We start from the raw sequence: 18,799 nt of genomic DNA, 5'->3' as shown, positions 1-18,799 counted from the left end.
ATCCACATCCAATTATTATATTTTATTAACGCGCGGGTATCAAAGACATGAGTGCCGTCATACCAAATATGGCAAATTTTGGGGGGAAAATGACGTGACCTCATTCAATGAAAAATTTTGCACTTCCCCGGAATATTTTTAAATTTCTTGTATTTATATTGCGCCGTCGTAACAGCAAGTCTTATATCTCAAAACCTTTTTTCTAAGATGCCAAAATATTGTGCGGTACCTGGGTGCCAATATAGTACAGCAAATGAAAAGTTTTCAATGCACTGGTAAGAAAGAAAAAAAAAATTTCTATGAATGTACTTATTGCTTTTACAATTCAATGCCGTGGCTTTTTTACAGTTTTTTACAATTTTTACAGTTTCGCTTTTTTGCAATCGCTTTTTTCGCTTCATTTCTCATTTTAATTTGTCTTTTATCATTACATTTGATGCTTATAGTCGATGGTTTATATTTGGTGTTTTATCAATGATTTTCACCTCCACTCTTCTTTATTTCAATACTTTCTTTGGCAGGCTAAAATGTAGCAGAAGCTCATTTTGTTTGATAACAAATTAACATGGCGATTAAAACAACACAATTTGTTTTTAGGTTATTAAATTAGTAAAATTTGTGGTCCTGTATCAAAGGAAAAATACAAAACGAAAACTCAATGAATCGTGTAATAAATCCTTTGTTTTGGTTTGTTAACAATTTTATAACACAAATTTATAAACATATCGCCATTTCTTCACTTCACGGATAATAAAAAATTGCATCATAATATAATGGGAAAATATCCAGCTAGTTATTATTTAGGTGCAATAATTCTCAGGAAAAATAAAGAAAGTTGAGCCTGCAATCTAGATGGCTGAACAAGAAAGTAAACGACACGACTGTCATATAATGAGCAATCGGGATTCGGCAAACCAAGTCAAAAATTATCAAAACTCAAAGAGTCTTTACCTTTTTTCGTCGTATGAGTACGTGTCCATCAACTCCGCAATTTTGCACTGATTCGATAAACAGAACAAGTACTTCACAGTCGCGTTTCGAAATAAAAAGAACTTGATCACCAAACCAAAAAAATTTGTCTTTTACAGTTTACATACAATACAAAGTCAGTTGTCTAGTACTCAATTTAAGCTCAGCTACAGGGGGGAGTGAATGATAAAAATAATTTTTCAAGTGGATGTTTTTCACCCAAAATTTCCTTGTGGCATCCATGTTTTTGATACCCGTGTCCAGACCCCTTTCCCCCTCCAGGTAATTTAATAGAACTCAATGGGCATACCCGAACGTTCAAACCACCTAAATATTGTAATTCCATGTTAAATACACAAGCCTATAAGGTTTCGTAAAAATTGAGCAATTTGCCAAGGAGAAAAATGTGTTTTTTTAGAAGGATTTTTCATTCCATGAAAATACACATATTTAAATATACATACAGCTCAGTGTCATAAAAAGTGAAAGATTTTTGCAAAAATAGTTCTTAACAAGCTATTTTATTGATGTACATGCATAAAAATCCAGAACATTTTTCAAATAAGAAACGCGCCATTGTTATTTTGTCTGTGTAAAGCAAATAGTGTGAGAAAAAGAAAATGAAAACAATGCATATCACGGCGGGCCGATAAGCTTGGTAGTTGATACAAAAACAATAATGAAATAAACAAGGAAAAACTGTGTGCCATAAAACAAATAACTAATAATACTGGAACATTGATAAAACGTAAAAGGACATGAATTGTACTCGAAAAAGGTGTACAAAATGCTATGAATATTTAAATATGTTTTATATAGCATTCATATTTTTTAACATTCAGTTCCGTCTTGTAGACTTGTATTAGTTTGTCGATCGTTCGTCCTCGATTCTTGCTGAGTATGTTTCTCCTCGAAAATGTCTTGCTGTTGCTTCAACTAATTTTGTTAGATGCAATTTCAAGCACAAAATGTGTATAAAAGCGACAAAGAATCATTTTTTCACGTTTTTCTACTGTCAAGAAGCCTAAACAAACATCGGTCGCCAAAAAAAAACACGCATTTTTTTAGGAGGGGGGTTTAGAAATTTTAGGCGTATTTTGGCTTCAGCCAATCATTGGGAAAAACTATAGGAGTTATCGTTCCAGATGTATCAATGCTTTAAACATCAGGTTTTTGGTGCTGTTTAACAACTGATGCAATTGTTTTTATTGAATCATAAAGAAAATGGCTGCTACAGTTTTCCTTAAATCGTTGATTTATGCATTTGTTTTTTTTTGACATCGTTTATATTAAAAGCTGACGACTCTTGTTCTATGCATGTTTCGTTATTTTAAATAGATTTTTCTTTATTTTACCTTTAAATATCACAAGTTTAGTCTCTAAAATTGCATTTTGAAATAAACAATGAAGTTTATTGTAGAAACTAATATAAAACGAAAGACATCATGGTCGGCAGCCATGTTTTTTTTTTGCTGCTCGCTATCTTTTCCTTTGTTGCTCGCTGTCTGTTGAAAATTGGATAGCAAGTAGAGTAGCAATCATATTAAAGCTTTTGCAATAGACTACTAGCATGCACATTTAATATAAACGACAACTTTTTTGAAAATAGACATGTTTCGACATCTCATGATGCCATCTTCAGTATGAGTGAAATAATAGGTGATACAATGTTTATATAAAAGTAATATGATACATAAATTACAACAATAAAAAGGAAATAAGATAAATTAATGAGGAGCGTCCGAGCGTATTATATACTAAATATTGTATTGAATTTAAAAACTTTAACATTGAGGTCAGGGTTAGTTTTGTTAATGTGGAGTGCTTCTTTGATTTTAAGGGAGAATGAGGTGTAGGCAGTGTCAATGACTTCGAAGCAAGAGGGTGAATAGTTGGTTTTACATGAATGAGATTTAAGAAGGTGTCGGTAGATATGAGAGTTTTTGTCTGTTGTGGTATGTTCCCTGATTCTGGTGGATAAATGGCGCGAAGTGTGGCCAATGTATCGAGAATTACATCCCGCGCAATTGAATTCATATACCACCATAGATTTAATTGAATCAGGGATTGGGTCTTTGAATGAGAAAAGGTTTTTGATTTTGAATGATGTGAAAATTAGTCGAATGTCAATATCTGTACAGAAGCGTTTCATAATGTTTGTATGTCTGCGCTGTGTGTGTCATGAGTAATGTCCGATGTATGGTAGTTTGAAGTATAGAGTTGTTATTTTGGAATTTTCATTTGTGTTGGTTGTGATCGTCGTGTCAGGAGTTTCGGTGTCTAGTTTGATGTTGTTGCTTTGTTTGTTGTCGAGATATCGTTTTACGGTTCTGTTAATAAAGTGAAGTGGGAAAGAGTTTCGTAAAAGAGTGGATGTGATGTTTTTTATGTCTCGTTGAAAGCCATTGTTCGTATTGTTAAGTTTGTATGCTCTGTCGATTAGTGTGCGTATAAGTCCGGTTTTGTATGAAAGTAGTGTGAAACTAAAATAGTTCGTCAGAGTCCTGTGTATGTTGATATATATGGTAGATTTTGTTAGTAAAATGTCAAGAAATGGCAGTTGATCCTGTTGTTCAGTTTCAAATGAAAATCTAATGTTTGCGTGCTGTGTGTTAATATAATTATAAAACTTCATGGCCTCAGTTTCGTTAGTAAAAACATAAAAAATATCGTCGACGTATCTGAGGTAAAATAGTGGTTTAGTGTCGTTGTAGTTGTTTAGCCAGTTTCGCTCATGTCAGCCCATGAACTGAGAGCCCACTGCCATTTCTTGACATTTGTTAGCCCACTGCCATTTCACGTGAGCCACTGTCACATGTGAGCCACTGCCACAACATGTGAGCCCACTGCCATTTCTTGTCATTTTACTAACAAAATCTCACGACAGCTGTACAACATCTACATACCACATACTTCAATTGCGCGGGATGTAATACCCGACCATTGGCCAAACTTCGCGCCATTTATCCACCAGAATCAGGGAACATACCACAACAGACAAAAACTCTCATATCTACCGACACCCTCTTAAATCTCACTCATGTAAAACCAACTATTCACCCTCTTGCTTCAAAATCATCGACACTGCCGACACCTCATTCACCCTTAAAATCAAAGAAGCACTCCACATTAACAAAACTAACCCTGACCTCAATGTTCAAGTTTTTAAATTCAATACAATATTTAGTTTATAATACGCTCGGACGCTCCTCATTAATTTATCTTATTTCCTTTTCATTGTTGTAATTTATGTATCATATTACTTTTATATAAACCTTGTATCACCTATTATTTCACTCATACTGAAGATGGCATCATGAGATGTCGAAACATGTCTATTTTCAAAAAAGTTGTCATTTATATTAAATGTGCATTGGCAATAGTGCTTTTACGAAATTATGGAAATACTAGTATGATTATATAGTACTGTGCCAAAGGCTTCATTATTGGGGAAACACGGACCTACCGTAGAACTTTATCTTTTCTTTTTCAGATGGAAGAAATGTTAATGTGTCCTGATTGCTATTATCTTTCGAACTCGAAACCCAAAGACTGGTTTTGCAAACCTTGTGTAAGTTTGTCATTTCTGTGTACAATTACTCATTTGTTCTATTGGTCCGCACAGTTAATCTTCCTATTCGCGGCCTTTATGAATTGTCAATAATGTAGCCGACCCGCAGACTTGCTTCTGCTCTGTAAAGTCTGAAGGATTACCATTATTCATTTCGATAGAAATAGTTTTCACGGTCATTGAACGCAAAAATAATTGCAAAGCGATTGAGTAAAAAGGTCGGCTGGCCACGTCACTGGGAATTGTAATACCCTGGTTATGACTTCACCCACATATTAATACTTTCAAGTTTTGATCTTATCTGTACTATTTGACAAAATTAGTGTACTGGTACTTGAATACAGCATGTGTGTTTATGGCATGAATTTTTCAAAGCGGCCTTTATGAAACACCCGCTGCACTGCATACGTGTGAGGCTAGGTTCTTGAAACTTTTTACACTTCGTAATTCCTCCTCAGTTGCTACCTGGCAAATTTTTTCATTTTGCCGACTTCGCATCCTATAGAGTGACGTTTTCCATAAGCTGTCGTTTTGGCCTTTTCGATAGCAAGTTTACATGCATGCAATCAGTTCTGTGGAAAGGCCACATGCGCATTCGTTGTCACTTTGCACCATAGTTCGTAGTGGCTTGCTGTTTTGAGCACTTTTATTTCACTTTTTCTGTAGAATCCGCCTCACGAACTCGTGTGGGCTCAAATGAAAAGTCAACCACCTTGGCCAGCTAAGGTAAGCTTTTTCTTGGGTATGCGAAAATGTTATCGAGTAGCGTAGCCAGCCCGCCAGTTTGGTCGTGATTTGTAATTTTCAGATCATTAACATTATTTATTTCAACTGAAATCGTTTGCTTTTACGTTCCGAGCTGGGTTCACGTCAATACTATTAGCGACGTCACGACCAAACGTTGCGGGCTGGGTATGCGTCACTGCTAATTTTGACGTTACGACCAAACGTTGCGGGCTGGGTATACGTCACTGCTAATTTTGACGTTACGACCAAACGTTGCGGGCTGGGTATACGTCACTGCTAATTTTGACGTTACGACCAAACGTTGCGGGCTGGGTATACGTCACTGCTAATTTTGACGTCACGACCAAACGTTGCGGGCTTGGTATAAGTCACTGCTAATTTTCAAACCCTAAACACAAACATTGAATGCAATTAGTGTAGGAACGTAATAGTATAGTTTCGAGTCCGATTACAGATAAACATGCACGAGTGAGTTCTTTAAAGACTGCAGCAAAATGGCAGAAAATTTACAGTCTTTAATACGCTCACGAGTGCATGTTTGGCCATAATTACATGAGAAACTAAACTAGTACTTAATAATAATAAGGATATTTCTTGACTGTACCGTCTATAACTCTGTCTCGCCTCGTTACTATTTATCGTTTCAGAAAAGCCTCGTTACGTGGCCTAACTGTTAAAAACATTTACCCAAAAAACAGTACTTGTTCTTTTGTTTTTATTTTTTGCATTATTTTGTAATTCTTGAATGTGAAACGATGGCAATTGTGAAAATCTTTCATTACTTACAACTACCGTCATGTCCTTTTTAAATTGAAAATAAGTTTTTGGCTTCACTGCTTTTCAGCCAATCTGGTTACAGTATTTACAGTGCAATGGCACTTTTTTACTGTGCAATTAAACATTTTCACAGTGCAATTACAGATAAACTGCACTGCAATCAACCAATCACAGTCGAGGGTATGTTAAAGTAAATTATTAATGTAGAAAAGTAATCGTCACGTTACATTTATTTTCCCTAAGTCATATTTTTTCAATTTTAAGATGTTTGCTTAAAGCTACTATTTTCATCACTAGGGTGTTCTGTTTTTTATTGGCGAGGGCAATGATCGATCAAAACGACTCAAAAAATGTTCAATATATGATATGTTTAATAGAAAGTTTAACCCTTTTAATTCTTTTCTCGTTTTTTTCAAAATCAAGACATGCAGAGGCTTTGGAAGCTTTCAAAAGTTGTGTGTTCTATGTTCGCAATATGATAATGCGAGAAACTTAGAATAGTAATGAAACTGCTTCATATTAGTTATTTTTGATAGTTTTTTCTTCCTTTTTCGGCATATATTACAAAAATTGTCCAAAATGCATTACATACAATTTATTTGCATATATCGGCAATGCTTAAACCATTTGAAATTTCCAGCTTGCTGGTGCCAGTTCCTTCATTAGAAAATTCAGTGTGCTTGCAAAAACTCAACATGCAACATGTTATATATTTTCATCCAAGAAGCTAAATTTGTGGGTGTCCTTCCTATATAGAACACCCACACTCTAAATGTTGTGGGTGCACTGGCACCCGGACACCCACGGCTTCCCAAGTGACGTGATGTCATAAATTTACTGACGGATACAGAAAAAGCTGATGAAATAAGTTTCGTCTCATTCCTTACTGCAGTGGATCCATGTTAGGTCAAAATACATTATTGAAAATATATTTACATTTAAGAGTACTTTAAGGCAAATCCTATTGGGAGTTATTTTAGTCATAAATATTCTTTGAAATTTCTAACCAACAGCGTTGTTAAAAAACGATTCCGAATGAGCTTGCATGATTTATTTTGACCTACCCAAGATCTCCCAATGCAGCTTAGAATTTGTATAACATTTATTGCAAACCAGTAGCGTAGCCACAGCATGCAAGTTTGGTCATGCTTATAAATACTTCGTTGTTCGTTCTCTGTAAAATCTATAAATTTCTTCACTATAAAATAATGGGAGTGACACAACGTTTACATTACTCTGGAGAGAAAAGTGACGGCAGAATCGGACTGTGTTTACACTGATCCGTTTGAATTCTGCAACAGTTTTGCGGGTGTTTACAACTAGATTTTCGATTATGAGCTACAACGCGGGACGAATTGAAAAAAAAATAGTATCGTTTAAAGTGTAGCGAAATATCAACGGCTTGCTGTTTACACAACGCTGCGTAGCGCTCCGTTTTCGTGTGACCACGTTTAGAAATTGTGGTCGTATCCCTCCAGTAACAGTGACGTTTTTGCACCATTTTCAGACCGAGCCGGAGTAGTGTAAACGTAGATTAAAATAGCACAATTAAACTTAATAGTTGGCTAAGTGCAAAGTAAAATGAATATATTTTTAAATAAAATTATTAAAGTAAAATCTCAAATTTGTAAACTGTGTATCATTGCCGACGTGTTTAATGCCTTGTTACAAATTGTTTGTCTTTGTGTTTTAAGGTATTAAAATGGAATGAAGATAAAACTAAAGCTTTGGTTCGCTTTTTTGAGTCCCGTCATCAAAGGTTTCGTTTATTATAATTTAATTAGTTTATGTATACCGACGTGCCTTGCCATCTCTTTGTTTTTGTATTAACTATTCAGTCATATAAATCGTTTATAACCCCGGCGAACAAAATGGGGAATTGCTGCAATAAATTTTATTCTATATCCTATCTAACTGAAAGAGCAATGATTCGATTGTGGTTAGGATTCTTCAGAGAACCAAAACTAGCCCATCCTACAAAAATATACGGGTGTAGAGGCGTACCCACCCAGCTTGGAGTTGGCAGTGGCTTTGGAAGCAGAGTTCAATATAAATCTTAAAATTGGTATGACATCATGTCCGACCAATCAACGTTGTGGTTGAACTATTGCACTAAAATACTTTGAACGCTACCTGTAAGAGAAAAGCCTGATAATTTTTTAACGCCAAATTTTACACCCAGACAAAGGAGATTATACCCAGACACGCGTGTGTGGTTCAATCAATCTTCACTCCGCGAGAGAATCTCGAAACACTACACATGTGTGTTTGGGTGTAAGGTTTGGCTTCAATTATTTGCTTCCGGCAGCGTTCCATGTATTTCAGTTCCAATGTGTCGAACATGATTGGTCATCAACTATTCTTAAAACCCTCAACTCAGACGTCATAACAGTAAGTTTAGTTTCGTTGTTTTTATATGATTGCCAAGGTTGTCAATAGAAGCCGGTCACCCGCGATATATCGCCGTCTACTTTACCCCCAATCACCTGATAAGGAGACACACTTGTCAAAGGAGACACACTTGCGTGACTGCGTTAGTAAGGCTTGTGACTTCTAAAACTTTAAAGTAGTTATTTCGATCCTGCTTCAGAGCAACAATCATGAAAAAGATGAATTTCATTTGATTGACGAAAACATTTATGCAGCAAAAAGTTGATACCACTGAAATGGCGTCCAAACGTAAACATGAAAGGTGATGATCATACTTTTTTTATGATGCAAACTGTTCCACATGCGGCGACACTTAGAGTAAATTAACCAGCTAGACAAATGTTACTAATTGTCATCAATGCCCAATGGTAACTTTTTTGTACATTTTCTAATTGCTAAGAAAACACAATTTTAGATATTGATTTGTTTTAATAAATGTCCTTTCCTTCCAATTTCAAATTAATTATATCATTTGACTTTTAGACTCTAAAGTATTACTAAGACCAACACTAAAGTTTTTGTTCATATACACGAACAAGCTAACACCGTCACTGCACTTCTAATAGAAGCCAATCTGTGTACTACAAATCAATGCAGTCGACCATTTTTGAAAAATACCGTTACAAACGTAGTTTAGTGAATTGCTAAATCTTTTGAGTTTTTGTGATGACCCCTTCTAGTATATTAGTAAGATATTTAACCCTAACCGTTAACTTTCTTGATACAACCCCCCACTCTAAAACTTAATGACAACCTTTGATGGTGACATGGGGTTTAGCAAATGGTGCACTTTTCAGCAGGTGTCCGACCGTTGGTTTAACTCTGCTTGAAAACTTTAATGCTTGGAAGCCATAATGTCCATGCAGAACAACCAATAAAAGCCTATTTTTTTCATTTTTCTCGGAAAATGCCCGTTAGTCGACTCTTAGTTGAACTCTGCTTGGAAGCTTTAATGCTTGGAAGCCATAATGTTTATGCAGAACAGCCAATAGACGGCCATTTCTATATTTTTCCTCGGAAATTGCCCAGTCTTTGACCGTTAAATGAACTCTGCTTGAAAGCTTAAATGCTTGGATGCCCTAATGTCCGTGCAGATAAAGCAATAAACGGCTTTTCTACGTTTTTCTTGGAAAATGCCCGGTGTCCGACCGTTATGTTGAACTCTTCCTTGAAGCATTTAACAGCTACTGGTTGCACTCGCTATGTGATCACGGACAATTGTAAAATTTGTTTTAAAACTACTTGACATTTTCTCGTTTTTATTTTGTTTTCTTGTTTCAACTGCATCACGTGGGAATGAAAGATAGGTCCGTTAATGTTTATTGATTTGAAAATTTTGTACAACCTGTAAAACCATGCATGCATGTCACACAAAATCAAGAAAGAAACCAAATTTGTGGGTGTCCTTTGTTAAGGGACTCCTACTCTCAGAAACTCTTTGTGGCCGGACACCAATGTCTTCCCAAGTCCCCGGAGGGACTTTCTGATCAAACTTTTACATCTTTCAGAGCTTGGGTTTGTTGTCGTAACATCGCTCCTATAACGAAGAAGCCGGATGTAAAGAAAAGACCGCGCAGCTGGTTGCTTGGTTACCAGGAACTTCTTAAATATCAGGACGAGCTTAGTAAGATTAATGGCGGTGATGTAAAGCCTAAAATTGAATCAGTTGAAGAGGTATTAATTAAAATCCTTGCTCAAAAGGATGTTTTTTAATATGTAGCTACAATGTATGTATTGCACAAATGTAGCTTGCACAAATGTTGTTTATTGTACAGCAAATTTTGCCAAGTTTCGTATATATTAATGAGATCATTGCGCCTAGTGACTGGCGCTTACAGTTTTTTCATTAAATTGAGGACCCCCAGCCAGTGTTGCGAGATCTTGAACATAGTTCATAGGTTTTTGACATTTTGCTTTTTTCGTGAACGTTTGATGAACATTGAAAATTAGTATTTTCATCATCTTAATAAAGAAAGTATTAAGTTCAATGATTGGGCAATTAATTGTCGTATATGGACAATTCTCGAAAATCACGCACGATTTCCTTTCCGATGTATTCCCGCACTTTCCAATCTTAAAAATTTGATATGATATGAACTTTTTACAATTTTTGTAAACTTTTGACAAACCTAAATATTTAGAAATTTCATCTGGCAACACTCCCTACCTACGCCCCAAATGAAAATGGTACTTGTTACGCATAGTAATGCGATTCTTGCGTTGTCGGTGTTACTTGCTAAATTATTTGAAGGCTCTCATGCTCTTGGAAGTTGTCGAAAGTAATTTTTAAAATAGTAATCTGTGAAGTAAAGGTTGACACCTGATGAGTAGTCTGCCGAAATGCGTAGTGTCTTTTAGCTCTAAGAACAGTTCTTTCTAGAATTGTTGGGTTAGTGTTCTGGTTTTAAACAACGTATATATTGACCTTAGATTTGACATTATGCTCCTGATAAAAACGCTACACTGGTGGAAGAAAATGCATTATTGGCTCATTATTGTTTGCCATTCGCTTTTCCGGCTAAATGGCGCGCTTTGATTGGCTCAGAAATATTTTTGCCGGTAACACGTAATTTTACAAATAAATGTAAACAAACTTCGTATAGCAAACAGCGAAACGCAAAAAAAACGAAACAAACAACCATGTACGAATTTGAGTCGAAGGAACAACACTCGGAAAATGAGTTTGATTATCCAGATGCCATTTCAAACGATTTATTTTTATTGACGAAAACTGGAGAAGTGAAAGGTAACCTGTAAAAAACGAGGACAATATTTTATTGGAAATACCTCTGACTTATTATGCAAACCTCGCGCTACGGAATCAGTCTGTACAAAAAAACTTTGGTCATATATTTTTCCGTAAAGAACTCGCGCTCGGTTTATAAGGGCTTAATCCTGAATAATTTCTAGAAACTAGAATAGTTATTAAAACACACTGGATTTGAGAATGTTAATATTGAGTTCAATAATACACTCCACGGTGGAATATATAAGTTCTCAAAGTTCAATTTAAAATCACCCTTACTAAAAACACTAGCCTGGAGTATATTTAGGACTCAAGGTTCAACGTGTGATCATTTTTTTCTGTGGAGACATTAGACTGGAGTTTGCAAGAACCTGCTTATTAATATCAGTCACTTTATTGAGAGAAAAACTAGACTTGATTTATACTGAAACAAGTCTTTACATCCTATCACGTGGTAGGCGCTGAATTTTAATAAGTATTTATGATTTGTTAGGAGGATACAACCGACGTGGACAATGATTCTCTCTCAAACGAACCTCTCAGCTATTTTGTGTCAGTTTCTTGTCAAACAGACAAAGACAACAACAAAATGATCATTGGCAAATTACGGCAACGCATTGACGATCTTGAACAGGACTTAAAACTCACGAATGATAAGGTAAAACTTAAGCAAGAGGATGACATGTATGGTCACTTGTGTACTGTGAAAGAGAACGGAGCATGCGTAAACGGAGATACGAAAAGAACGCTACAAAAGCTAGTGGAGAGCCTTGAGAGAAATCTACCTGGACAAAATGGTGGACATCAGAACAAGGATTTCACCGACATTGATCGTTTGCTCGAGATGAGAATGTTAAAGTTTAAATCAGCGTGGGAAGTGAAAACACAGGAAGATATAAATCAAGTGAAAAATGAACTCACTTTGAAACACGAGAAAGAAATACAAGAGCTTCTTGAAAAGGAGCAATCACAACGACAACAATTCACCGAGACTCTAGTGAAGCAAAAGCTTCAGGAAATGGAGGAGACAAAGAAAGCATTGCACATGAGTCATCAACAAGAATTAGCCGAAATTCGTAAAGACTTTGAACACCGGCGGCGGGAATTTGAAGAATCTCAAAACACATTGCTGCGACGTAATGCTGCCGAGGCAAACGAGCTTCGAACTTTTTACGAACATAGGCGACGACGTGAACTCGAGGACGCTCGTTCCAGTCTAATACATTGTCACGAAATTGAAACACACAAACTACGTAATGCTTTGAATCTTGAACGTCAGAACGTTATGGCGAAATTAAAACGTGAACACGAAGAAATTTTGCGGGACGTTGTACGCGAAACTAAACGTAAGCAGTGGTGTTGTAATTGCGAGCAAGAAGCGTCGTATCCTTGCTGCTGGAACACGAGTTACTGCAGTCGACAATGCCAAGTAATTCACTGGCAACAACATCGCCTGCAATGTAGTAGGAACCTCGTATATTTCTCAAATCCAACCGGTAGTATTTAGCACTTAGTTTTCAGATCACCTTGTTGTCAACATTGCATCTCCAAGCGATCATTTTTGCACAATGTGTGTGCACATTTTTGCACAGCGTACGTCACTCGTCTGCCTAACCACTGCTCAAATCGCAAAATTTACCACTATCGAACTTAATTATGATTAGAATTTTGTGAGCTTTTGATCTTCGACTTACGTCAGTCTATGGGAGAACTCGGATACAATAAGAATTTTGTTACTCTATTAAGACTTATCGTAAGTGGAGGGGAGATTAAGAGTTTTGGTTATACCCAGTTAATTTTATTTATTCAGCTACTGTGTAAGGCATGGTTCAGCTACCACTGCATGATTTAGTGCGTCTTTAACTAAAGATATTTTAATGAAATCAATGAGAATAATGACACAATTTTAAACAACATTGCATCTTGAGTTCCTCCAAACATAAAATTACGATTCTCGTGCTTATCTTTGTATATGTGTATTAGTCTTTATGTTGATCTTGAAAAGTAAAATTTACATTGATTTTATTTGCCTATTTAAATAATTAAAATAAAGAAATTCACAAGTACAAAGTAGTGAACCAGGGGCATTGATGTGTTTTGAATGTGGTGGTGCCGAATCTCAAAATTTCAAGTTTTTAATCTCTAGATTAACAAAAACAATTGCGTCATGGTATTTTTATGAAAATATGTAATCATCCACAAACCAATAGTAGAAACTGCTTGTTTAAAGTATACTTCATCATATTATAATGTTACAATCATACATTATTAATGTATTGCAACCTATATTTTTGCCATCTAAAAAGCGTGAGAGCACTTTGTAAATGCCCCAATTTTCACCACTTGCCCAAAGAAGTGAAAGGTATAAGTTCTAATTTAACTCAAAGAGGAAGAAGGGGAATTTTGTTTTTAACCAATCAGCGATATGTTGACGTTTTTGAAAATTAGCGCGAAACGCAAATATGCAAACAAAAGGAGTGAGAAAACTGCACTTTTTTGAAGCCTTTGGTGAGCTACGTTTTTGAGTAAATAAATAAAAAACCAAAGATTCATGTAAAGCAACACTTTTTCTTAAAATTCCTGTTGAATTTCGTCCTTGAACCGAATTGTGGGTTGTTGAACAACAGCCATTTTGCACGCTCCAAGTAGTATTAATCATTTCCTGGGTTTGCTAGAGTTACCTAATTTATTTGCGCAATTTAGCAAATTCTTACACAACGAACAACTTATTATCTTAATGAGTTCGAAGAATTTAATATTTAACACGCGTCATCTTGTTAATTCTTGTCGGAAGTATGTCATGTAAGCCTATAGCAACCAAAGGTCTCGCCATATTTGTCATTGACAGTGAAACAGCAGCGAACAAAATTCAACGGACTATACCATTAACCAATGTCACTTTTGGTTGGTCAACTACCTTCAAATAATTCTCGATATATATAGATATGACGTCATATCTACAATTAATAGTTCTTGAATTATGGATGCCATTAATAGTCCAGGCGGTGATGAGGTAGGTATCACCTGAGCGGGTAATTTACGGGAGTAGGACTATCTAGACCAGTTTTTGGCGTAGAACACGAATCCGCATGTTATTCAGTCCGACAAGGCTGCTTTTAAGAGTTATTTCCAGATATTGCGCAATTCAGCCTCATTTTCATGCAAAATCAAGCGTTTTTAAGATTTAGCTATTATTATTAATAATTAAAAAAACACGTCTACTGGAACAATTTTGAAACTGGAAAGACGTTTCTATTCAAAAAAATTATCCAAAAACCTGTGTTTGACTATATTTCCAGTATATAGCCTCGTTTTCGTGCAAAAATATAGTCTTTAGTTCATTGGGATGCTTAAAAAATTAAACTGAAAACAAACTTGAAAGGCTTGTTATAGACTTACAAATTTTGTTTTACTATGGATTGACCATATCCTAATAAAAGATAAAGTACTTACCCGCTATAATATTATTCGTTTTCAAAATGGCGGCCATGCTTAAAGAGTTGAAATACATGAATAAATTATGAGTAATTTGAAGTGTATGATACACTACAAACATCTTGATACTACAAATGAAATAATTACTGGAGTGAATGAAGATACTTATAAAAAATTAAAAGACAGTAAAGGTGCTCGGCTTTCTTTGGGTGGTGAATATATTCACAAGGAACAAATTGAGAATTTGCCAAGTTCATTTAATGCTGAAACGCAAGATGCTGGTTTCGAAGAAGTTGTGCACCAAGCAGGACTCTGTACCTCCGGAGGAATCAAATGTGTTTTGTCTGGGAAACATTACAATCGGAGTTGGAGGATTCATGAATGTTTTGCGGAGGCAATTGAGAGACTGTTTTGCGAAACTCTAGTCAGTAGTTGTCCAGATGAATTGGAAACAATGATTAAGGAGATCGTAACAGACGTGGATTGCAAAGATATTATTTCGCAAAGACCATTCAGAGCGTACGAAGAAGAATACATGAAGAAAAAGATGGAATGTCTTCAGGACCACCACGGGAAAACTGCACAATTCTGGATGAGCTACTTGGATCTAATCGAAAGGCTACACGAACTGCACTTCTCAGTTAACACGAATGACTTTCAACTGAGACTTCACTGCTGGAGAGAGTTAATTTCGCTCTGCTTTTCTACCAACAAGCAGAACTATGCACGTTATGGCGCATATTATTGCCTTCAGTCTGAGAATTTGGACAAGACCCACCCAGTTGCACTTAAAGAGTGCTACTATCAGCGCTACGATCATTGATTGAAAACGACGCGCAATTTCCCGACGATCAATATGCTCATAGAATCTATATTCTAGATAACGCAGCTATTATTCGAAGTATGGTAAAGGTACCGAACGCGTTTAAAGATGTTGCTTTACGACTGCTGTCAGATCTTCCAATGCGGTATAACATCGTTTACGTTGCATGTGATACGTACAGGGATCGTTCGATAAAGAACAGTGAACGCGACCTTCGAAGTGATGGCGACAAGTTTGTTATTACAAGTGCGAATGTGCGCGTACCAGCTGATTTCAAGAAGTTCCTTGGTAACAGAAACAACAAGGAGCGACTTTTTGAGCTTATCGAAGAAGTGTGGGTTCAAAATAGGAACCAACGAGGACAACGTGTTGTATACTTCGCTAGGGGGAACGCCTGCCTCAAGATAACAGAAACGGTTCTTCTTGTGTAAGAGAACTAGCAACAGACCACGAAGAGGCTGATACTAAGATCGTGTATTTGATTCAGCATGCATCCTACCATAGCAATGGTCAACAAATAGTCTGTGTGGTAGGATCAAGTTCCGGCGACATCGATATTCCCATAATTTTACTTGGAATGGAGCCAATCGGCAATGTGGCAATCTACATCGACAACGGTTCTGGAAAGACGCGAAAGCTCCTTCACTTGAACATGTGTAGTCTAACTAATCAACAAAAGAAAGCATTAGTTGGCCTCCATGCATTTACCGGAAATGATTATGTGGCAAGCTTTCTGCGTAAAGGCAAGCCTTTCTGTTGGAAACAAGAGAGCAAAGATGCAGAGCTCTTGGACATTTTTTGCCGGTTGGGAATGGAAATGCATGTTCCTGAGGAGATGTTTATTGCCATGGAAAGATTTGTATGCTTCTTGTATGGAGAGAAGAAAATCGAACACGTTAACGAGGCAAGGCCAGCTATTTTCTGGAAAAAGATGAACAAAGAGCGTAAAGTAGTTAACCTTTCTCTCTTACCACCATGTAGCAGCAGCCTACGAAAGCATGTGACCAGAGCTAACTATGTGGCCAGGCTTTGGAGAAAAGCACAGCATCCAATTATGGCATTGGAGGATCCCCAGTTCCATGGTTAGCTCTCGAACTTGAACATTGATTGGATCGCGGAAGCATATCCTGACGACGTTGCCGAGCTACTTGTCGAACGTGATGAGGAAAGCGATGAGGAAAGTGATGACCAAGAAGACAGCTGCAACTCAGACGACGACGAATGATACAGCTATAGGTACTGTATGTGATTTGAATTATTTAAGAAACTACATCAAAACTAGTATTGTTGATTTACATTTAATGTTAAGATTTATATCAAATTACAATATGTTTGCATGAAAACTAGGCTATATTGGGGAGGGTCTTGCCATTTGAATTATACTGCACTTCTAATTCTAAAACTGGTCCAGTATACGTCTTTTTTTATTATTATTAATAGGTAGGTATCACGTCTGTGTTTTTATTAATAATAATAGCTAAATCTTAAAAACGTTTGATTTTGCATGAAAATGAGGCTGAATTGCGCAATATCTGGAAATAACTCTTAAAAGCAGCCTCGTCGGACTGAATAACATGCGGATTCGTGTTCTACGCCAAAAACTGGTCTAGATAGTCCTACTCCCGTAAATTACCCGCTCAGGTGATACCTACCTCACTCACCGCCTGGACTATAAAAGACTGTTTTGAAAAAAGTCAAATAACAGCGATGTTTCTAAGAACGATATGCAAAAGCTTTTGAACAAAGAGAATGCGGAAAGCAATAAGAAAGTTGCGAATCTTACTTTGATCATATTTACCTAAATATTTAAAGCAGAAGTACTTGAATATAACATTACGTATAAATCTATAGATATGGCGTCAGATCTAGAAATAATAGTTTCTGCAATTAAGGACGCGTTTTGAAAATTGATGTTGCCATACGGCAATGCTGGGAGAGAGGGGGTTGATGTTTTGTATGATTTTATTATAAAACTTTTGTTAATTAAGAAATCAGAATTAACGCCCGCAAATGTAATTCTTTTGCCTTATCATAAATTGATCGTTCCACCAGATAATTATTAGGAAATTTAAATCATGAAAAGTTAAATAGACGACAAAAGATTTTTTCTTGACGTAGTTGTTGGTCATGTTGGTTTGTGGATGAACACAAAAATAAGGACCATTGTAAACCATACCAGAGGAACAGCAATTTTCGTTATCACAACAATAGTATTCTTTAAAAGCTATGCGAGGATGATATTCGCAGCACACATTCCAACCCGGACAATACAATCTCCACCTTCGTACCATCTTTTGACATAGACTTCGACAGTAGTTTTCAGCCGCAACACTAGGCTCGAATGCAAAAAACACACGCGGCATAATATTTACATCGGAAGGGAGGACGGGATGTTTCGAAGACGGGTTGTATACGTCCCACGTTTATATGAGTTTTTACACAGTGACAAAAAATAACTCAGAATAAGAAACCATCATATCACGTCTCATCAGCCTTGATTTGTCAAAGCCCTTGTCTTTAGCGGCATCCGTACTACATCGTGTGAGCTTTGTAAGAAATTCCGCCACTACAAATCTCACTTTTAGAATGGCATATTTGTTCCGTTGTATTTGACTCGAACAAGAAATTACAGTGGGTGGTTCTGAACTTTGACTGCCATCTATCGTTTGCTCGCAATGCTGCTGTGAATTTGATACAACGCTGCTACAATTATTTATATCCGGTTGACTTTGACAAGTTTCGTATCTGGATATTGAAAAATTTGAGCATTTATACGACCAAAAAAATTTCCCGTGTTGACCAAGATCACGGTTAAAAAAATCGATCCCGACTAAGCGGCCCGAGACAAAAAACGTCCCGCGGTTCCATAAAAACAAATGACAATTAACTATAGAAAATGTGTAAAATCCGAGGTCTCATTCATCTCCCGTTTCGGAAGTCAATCCATCCCGGCTCTCATATAAACAAGCGCGTTTTGTGCCCCATATACGTAGGAGAAGATTCGGCCACCAAGGTAGTCTTGGGACACCTTAGAGGCAAGGAGAAAAGCGCAATTAGAGAATTTAATGATACAAATAATGAAAAGTAATTCCATAGAAGAAATACTTGCGCTATATAGATGAAATAAAGAAGAAATATATAGCACAGTAACTTTTAAGGTTTTATCATTATATTGCATGTATTAAATATTAGTAACACTCAAACAACACTCTGAACCATGATCACATTAAATAATTCAGGATAGGGATGGCAATAAATCATTTATCTTTTCAGTCTTATTATTTTTTGTAAGACTCTGCCT

At 36.4% G+C, this 18,799-nt stretch overlaps 1 protein-coding gene across 1 annotated transcript in view; it reads left to right on the top strand.

Annotated features, from left to right (window-relative positions):
* Positions 1-18,799, top strand: part of LOC124441001 (zinc finger MYND domain-containing protein 11-like) — a 71,196-nt gene that overhangs the window by 34,866 nt on the left and 17,531 nt on the right. The window contains exons 7-12 of the mRNA XM_046991419.1: positions 4,463-4,540; positions 5,207-5,266; positions 7,759-7,823; positions 10,003-10,168; positions 11,734-12,598; positions 18,303-18,308. Of these exons, the coding sequence (XP_046847375.1) occupies positions 4,463-4,540; positions 5,207-5,266; positions 7,759-7,823; positions 10,003-10,168; positions 11,734-12,598; positions 18,303-18,308 (1,240 nt within the window). The remainder of the gene's footprint in view (positions 1-4,462; positions 4,541-5,206; positions 5,267-7,758; positions 7,824-10,002; positions 10,169-11,733; positions 12,599-18,302; positions 18,309-18,799) is intronic.

The sequence above is a fragment of the Xenia sp. Carnegie-2017 genome, unplaced genomic scaffold (genome assembly GCF_021976095.1).
Source record: "Xenia sp. Carnegie-2017 unplaced genomic scaffold, XeniaSp_v1 HiC_scaffold_20, whole genome shotgun sequence".
Lineage (NCBI taxonomy): Eukaryota > Metazoa > Cnidaria > Anthozoa > Malacalcyonacea > Xeniidae > Xenia > Xenia sp. Carnegie-2017.
The sequence above is the reverse complement of the archived record's forward strand: the minus strand, read 5'-3'. Positions and strand labels throughout refer to the sequence as shown.